We start from the raw sequence: 7,507 nt of genomic DNA, 5'->3' as shown, positions 1-7,507 counted from the left end.
TTTTTTAATAAATCTGCAAAAATGTCGACAATTCTGTGTTTTTCTGTCAATATGGGGTGCTGTGTGTACATTAATGAGGGAAAAAAAATACTTAAATGATTTTAGCAAATGGCTGCAATATAACAGAGTGAAAAATGTAAGGGGGTCTGAATACTTTCCGTACCCACTGTATATATATATATATACATATGTGTGTATGTTATACATTTTAGAGAAAAAAGTTTAGTTTAGTTTAATCTGTAGTAACTATAACTACTATATTGATTATTGATTCATCTTTAAAAACTCCATATACATTTTTCCGAACTTTGTAGTTTAGTGTAACTAGTGTTCTATTTATTTATTAAAAAAAAGAGAGAGAGAGAGAATATTAGCCTTTTATCATATATCACAGTTATACTGTAACATGAAAATAATTATCAGCTTACATATTTGCACTGGCAAGAATTATATTGATTTGTTGGTCCTATTTTATATTAAAACAATAGAAATTGTTACATTTAGGCATGTGTGGGGGTGTGTGTGTGTGTGTGTGTAAGTTCTTCAGTAGTGGACATTAGACCACACTGTATTGTTTGAATCTTTGTCTGTAATATTTGTTCCAGCTCTGATGACTCCAACAGAAAGCCTGGCACGCCTGGCACACCCGGCTCTCGTGACCTGGAGGCGGCACTGCGTCGTCTTTCCCTTCGACGGGACAACTACATTAGCGAGCGGCGTTTCTTTGAGGAGGAGAGAGAGCGTAAACTCAATGCCCTGGCAGAAGAGAAGAGCGAATTATACGAGGAGAGAGATGGTGGGAGTGGCAGTGAAGACGGCAGCCCCCTCACTCCGGCAGACAGCATCATGTCTCTGGGCACCCTGCACTCGGTTTACTCCATCTACAGCATTACTGATAAGCAGGAAGAGCAGCTCAGAGAAAATGGAGGGACCCCTGGAGTGGGGTCAGATCGAATGGAGGCTGTAGAGAAGGAGGTCTTATCTGGTGAGGGACCCTCGTAACCCCACTAACCCTCTGGACAGGCTTAGGGGGGAGGGAACATAAAGCCTCACTATAAAACAGACAATGCCCTAGTGGAGTACCCATAAGCCCCAATTGTATTGTGCCTGTGAGGGTCTAGGATGAGCTGGTTCTCTCCTCGTTCAGCTGCAGGCACACACCCACTGCACATCATCCACTCACCCTGAAGACAGCTGCCATATTCTTTTGAGTATAGTCATTTTTTTACATTTTACTGTCATTCTGCCTGTCAGTCATTTCTTTGGCTTTTCGTGCTGAAAAAATGAGAATTGAGCTTTTGGAAATGTTGAAAAATGCTTTAAATATTAATAAATAAAAAATAAAATAACCATAAATATTAATAAATAATGTTTTTGTATCAAAACTGAAATGTTTTGCCATTTAATTTTAATTAAATGTATTACTAAATATAGTTTAATAATATAATTCAATAACATAACATAATTTAATTTTATAATTATATTTATATACCATTTACATATAAAATTATACTAATATACTACATGTATTGTATTATAGTAATGGGCAGTCTGAATTATCCTAAAATATGCTTAATTTATGTTTATTCATATATATATATATTTTTTCTTTCTTTTTTTTTTCCTTTACAGGCTTTCATATATCCTTTAACAATTCACACCAAATCATTGATATTATATAAAATTGGTAGCTCTACTCTTATACTTATACTTACAAATATGAGTGTGATAATAAGTGATATTTAGTATTAGCTTCTAGACTCAATTCTCTTTTTCAGCACTAGTTCATTTCCTAAAGACTCCTCTCAGTCTCTCTTCTTACCTGCATTACCAGAGTTTAACGCCTGGGGGGGAAAACACATTTATTTACTACTCACTCTCTCCACACACTTGTCCCCTGATAAACCTGTATGTGAGCACAGAGTGTGATGTTTGAAATTAAACTGTACACATCACACATACACATCCCTGGATGCATTTAACACACATCATCACACATTCCCAACAGGAGCCCCAGCATGTAACTAGCATCCAGCTGGATTTCTGAGTGTGTTCAAAGGATAATGTTACAGAGTTCTATTAAAAACGTGGAGGTGTGAGCCACAGTCATGTGAGTGAACAGACTCTAACGACACTGGAAAGAGGTCACATTGACACCACATGTACACAAACACACTCCACATGCTTTCAAAGTCAGGCTTGTCGACTACACAAACACGAAAGCCACATTTTAGAATTTTATACACAATGCTCACATACTTTCTGTGAATATCAGATGGCTTGAGTACACTTGTAAATAGCTGTGTTTGGTTTTTGCTTTTGTTCATTTTTGTTTTGTTTTGTTTGGGGCGAACTATCCCTTTATAATGACAATTGACAACTTTCTGCTGATAATTATTGAAACACAGTGCCAGCTCCTGTATATAATATGTTCTAGCTTGTCTGTAATAATCAAATTCATCATTTGATCTTCCTTCTTTCCCACTGTTCCCTCCTGCTGTTTGAAGCTATTTAAAACTGCATCAGGATGAATCGTACAAATGAAACGTTATGATTTCTATGTAAATGTAAAGATCCCAATTCTGCAGTCACATTTTTAAGCTCAATAATAGATTGCATTATGCCACAGTAGATTGCATTATGTCTCCTCGGATCCTGAAGCAGTTTTAACTTCCTCTGTGCGTTCCTAAGTGTGTTTATGGTGTTGTGTACTGATGTTTGTCTCTCCTCTCTTGCTCTCCCCAGTTCATTTCCCTGGTAAATGTATGTCTCACACCAGCTCCACATACACCTTCACCACCTGCAGGATCCTGCATCCTACAGATGAACTCACCAGAGTCACACCCAGGTAAAAACTGTGTGGTCTTTCCATAAAACTGTCTTAACAACTTGTTAGTATACATTATTTTATGGATCTTATCCAACATTTTTGACTTTTTTTTTTGTGAGAGTGTAGGTGAAAAATAAGGGGGGGGGGGGGGGGCAATGGTCAGGCAAAAATTTAGCAAGAAATCTAGTCCTTTATGAAATCTGGGGCTTCCAAATGAGGGCACATAAAAAGAACAAAGCAGGGAGAAGCACACTTTGGAACCATAATACAACAAATGGGACACCTTATGGTTTATTGTACAGTCTTAAATCTCTATTAAGGGTTCCAGACAAATAGCTTGTCTCTATAGCAACCATACTGTACAGCTGTGTAACTGGCTCTCTGCAGGTCATATGACGAGGATGATGAGGCGGCTCACTATCATGTAGTTCTGGTGGCGGGCTTAGAGCAGACTCACTGAGCAGGGCCCCCTGGGGGTGAGGATGAATAGCATGACTAGCCTAGTACTGATTAAACCTTGTGTCATGGGAGTGTGCTATTCTCTAGCCAAACACAAACCACTCTAATGGTCTAACTGGATGTATTGTAAGAATGTTTCTCAACCTAACACCAGAACCTTTTTCTGGGTGACTTTAAGCATTATGACATAACCAATTTATGTGTAAATAACACAAACGGTGTATGAATCTGTCTGATTATGTCTGTGGGTGTATTGTAAATTATTGTAAAGCAGAGTGCATGAAAGAACAGATTGATAACAGAGCCATGATGTCTAATCAAATAATGTAACAATATATAAATCCCGTGAGGTTGTATGTCAACAGGCTGTTAATCTATAATCAAAAAAATGTGTATCCAAAATGATAATGAATGAATGCTATTGAATTTTAATATATTAGCTTACTTTTAATTTTTATTTTAAAATAGAACAATGGCATTCCTGTAGGTCAAACAGGTGCTAACAACGTCAAGGTCGTGGGTTTGATTTCCAGGCAATGCATGAAATGAGAGAAAAAAAAAATCTTTTAATGTAATTCAAGTCACTTTTTATGTATTTGTAAAATACATAAAAAAATCAATTGTGTTTTTTTTATTTTTATATATATATATAAATTCCCTGCATTTTGATTGAATTACTCACAGAACTATTGGAATATTTCAGTTCATTTAATTGTATTCACAAAGTTATCAATGCACAGTTTGACATGTGGCTTATATAAATAGATAAGTCAAACTAATGAAGTGTTTCTTTCTCAGTCTTTTGTCAGGTCCATCACCGGCTTCCTGTGTGATGTCCAACAGCAGTCTGCGCTCAACCCCTGTGTCCACTCCCTGCACGCCTCGTCGCCTCAGCCTGGCGGAGAGTTTCACCAACCTCCGCGACTCAACCAAGACCACCAGTACCTCCCTGGGACTAGTACGCCTCCTACAGGAGAGAGGCATATCTGCTGCTGTCTATAACCCTCTCAGTTGGGACCGGGCGGATCGAGCCCCTCCACCAGACCCCTGTTCCTCACACACTGCCACCCCCACGCACACCGGCCCAGACACGCTCCCCTCCACCCCTCCAAACTCCCCCAGCAAATCCAAACCCACCAGTCCTGTGTTCCCTGTAGACTACAGCCCCTCAGACCCCCCCTACGAAACCTTTCTGGCTTCACGGCCAGCCAGCTCAATTCTGAAGGAAGTGCGGGAGGCAGACGAAAGGGCTCGGAAAGACACACCGTGTCAGAGTGAAGTCAGTGTGCAGAACTTGAGACTTGTGGACAAGGTGAAGAAGTTTAGCCTGGCTCCCAGAAATTTGACCCCAGGGATGGGAAGGCCGGCACCGCCATTTGGGGCCCACACTGTTGTAACTTCCCCTATAGGAGGACTGCAAGTGCTGAACTCAGGGATGAGAAGAAACCGCAGTTACCCAGCTATGGTTGGGGCTAGTATGGCTATGAAGGGCCCGGGGCCTTCCAGTGAGGACCTGATGTTGGCCCCTGGGCCACCCAGACAAACTAGCCTCAATGAAAAGTGAATGTTGCCTCTCTGTCGTCCCCTTTTGCCTTTCATTTATTTGTAATTTGAATTGATACAGTATATCATCCCTGCGACAACTCGAGTGCCTGTTATTAAGATGATATTTGTATAGATTATTTTGTTATAACAATTGCTATAACAACCTATTTTGTCTCTGTCCATCTGACCAACATATACAGAACAATTCATTCAGCATCGTCTCATATCTTGGTATATTCCAAGCTTGTGTGGAAAAAAAAAAAAAAAAAAGGAATTTGCACTTGCTAACTGCGAGAAAATGTAGCATATGAAGAGAGCAGAAAATTCATGCCCCAAAATTACTTTGTTTAAGCACTTTTTGAATTTCAAATCTACTCGAGGATAAGCAAGAAAGTGTCTTTTTTGTTGTTGTTGTAAATCTGGTCTTCCCATGTGACATTTCAAAATTGGTTCATTTCGTGATGCTAGCAAGAGCACAGATAGCACCTTAATGCTAATGGTAGCCTAGACAATTAAGTTATGTCATTTATTATTGATTTTTAGGTCAGAATTAACTTTTTAATGGCCATGTTGTAGTGCTTTAAATCAGCCCCTATAGTGTGCCGAAAATCTGTAAAACATGCTTTTATTAGTACAAATACCTTCACAGAAGCCTTTTCCATGTAGTCCAGCCAATTAAATAACGGCAGTGTAATATTAATTGTCTAAAAAGGCTTATTAATGCATAATATAAAAGTAAGTATAGTGTAATACCAGAGTTCAATAACGCGACTCTCAATTGAGGGAGCTGTTGATGTGAACTGGTGATAATTTGCACATTAGCACAAACTCTGTGTTTTACATCCTCAAAAGTCGACTGACTGAAATACTTCAGAGAGAAACCGAGACAACGGGGCTGTGAAGGTGCTGCATGGAGAGTTGCAGCAAGTTTGAACTTGAAACACAATCGTGTTCATGTTATGTCATCTTTTAATGTCCTTTTGTTGAGACCAACATTATTTATAAGTGTATGTGTGGATGTACGTGGCATTTGGAATTGCAGTATCGAAGGCTTGATGGGAATATTGCACAACTACAATTTCATTGGTCAAAAGGATGACAGGTTCAACTGAAAAAACTGTACATTTGCTGTGGTTTTGAAACCTACTGACTGATGTGTGTCGTATGTAAAGCAAGTGAAATATATATTGTAAGCTTTAAAGATTTCAAGGGTGCAATAGGAATTTATAGTGCCTGATTTTTTATTTTTTTTGGACAGACTGTATAATAATAGCTTCGCCTGCCACAGTATGCACTGACATAAATACTGTAACTATGTGTTATGCTGACTTCCCAATGCAGATATTTGAAGGATATATTCTATTTGGTGTATTGCAGAGGAAGCACATACAGTTGAAAGTGCATGAGTCGTTCTGCTCAGGTGTAAATGTGTGTGTACTGTATGTGTGTGTGTGTGTGTGGAGGCACATTTAATCAGCATGACCTTCGTTGAATGTGTTTCAGAACTACAGAGGTATCTGCCATTTCAATGGTGTTTATTTCATCAGATTACTGAAGGGACGTTTTACTTGTATATTGTAAATGGTAAATATGCAAAGGATTTAAACATGCTAACTTTTTATACATAAAAAGAAAAAACCTAAACTTGAGGGGGTGGGGGGTATAATGTAAAAGCAATGACGCTAGTGAAAAGTGAATTTTAAAAGCTCCCCTTTGCAGAGGAACAATAAACCAGTTGCAATAATTTTGTCGATAGTCTTATTTTGCACCATTAATAATGTTATTACGTGTTTGTTCAAGTATATGTCCATGAATATCCAAAGACATTTTCAATGTCCTTTAGAAAGCATGAGATGCACTAGCCTTGTTGACCACAAGAGGGTGTGCTTCACCATCACTGAGCATGCAGAAAAGCTTTATATTTGTGTTTGCCACACCAAATCATTTAAATTCTATCTATCTAGGTTCAGTAGCATATCTGATTCAGTTATAAATTCTGGTCCCTACAATCTAAATGAACCAGCAACTCTGTATCAGTGTAATTCAAACACAGTGCGTGTCCGAGAGAAACCGCCAGAGTGGCCACAACAAGGGGGTCTATAATATGCCAGTTCACTTTTCTGAAATCCTCATTGTTTGATCTTGAGCTGACAGTAAACCTTTAGGGCCCTTGTCTTGTAAATTTGCATGGAGTGAGTAGATGCTCGTGTTCAGACCACAGTGGACTGATCAACAGGCCACTTGGTGTTGAAGAGCACCAGCTATTTACTAACTATGTGATGATATTCACATGACGTTCTCTGGCTGAAGAGGATTTCCATAGAAACTCTCTGCAAGTTACTGTGAACACAAATACAAAACACTTTGTTCTTGCAAGATTGTACAGAGTTGGGTCTATTTTCTCCTCAAACTTGATGAACATTTTGGTTGGAATCTAGAAATGTTTTATTTATAAATCCTTTGTGTAGTTTTTACAATATAAATTTAGGCCTCTTAGCCGTAAACCTAACCACTTTTCAACTAAATAGTTGAATAGGCTGATAGTCACAATAATTATCAATAAACATTGGATTTTTACATTGTAAATCATTGAAAATTGTGTCACAGATAACATATATACATCACAGAAATATTTCAGTCATTTTCTCAATATAGGAACTGATTTTAAAACAA

The 7,507-nt window shown here is 38.4% G+C and overlaps 1 protein-coding gene across 1 annotated transcript in view; it reads left to right on the top strand.

Annotated features, from left to right (window-relative positions):
* LOC107601658 (trafficking kinesin-binding protein 1-like) overlaps positions 1–5,474 on the top strand; it is a 22,797-nt gene extending 17,323 nt beyond the window's left edge. Inside the window, exons 10-12 of the mRNA XM_016293914.1 lie at positions 606–985; positions 2,746–2,848; positions 4,088–5,474. Coding sequence (XP_016149400.1) covers positions 606–985; positions 2,746–2,848; positions 4,088–4,853 — 1,249 coding nt within the window. The 3' untranslated portion in view covers positions 4,854–5,474. The remainder of the gene's footprint in view (positions 1–605; positions 986–2,745; positions 2,849–4,087) is intronic.
* Positions 5,475–7,507: the final 2,033 nt, after the last annotated feature.

The sequence above is a fragment of the Sinocyclocheilus grahami genome, unplaced genomic scaffold (assembly GCF_001515645.1).
Source record: "Sinocyclocheilus grahami isolate Dianchi unplaced genomic scaffold, SAMN03320097.WGS_v1.1 scaffold310.1, whole genome shotgun sequence".
NCBI lineage: Eukaryota > Metazoa > Chordata > Actinopteri > Cypriniformes > Cyprinidae > Sinocyclocheilus > Sinocyclocheilus grahami.
The sequence above is the reverse complement of the archived record's forward strand: the minus strand, read 5'-3'. Positions and strand labels throughout refer to the sequence as shown.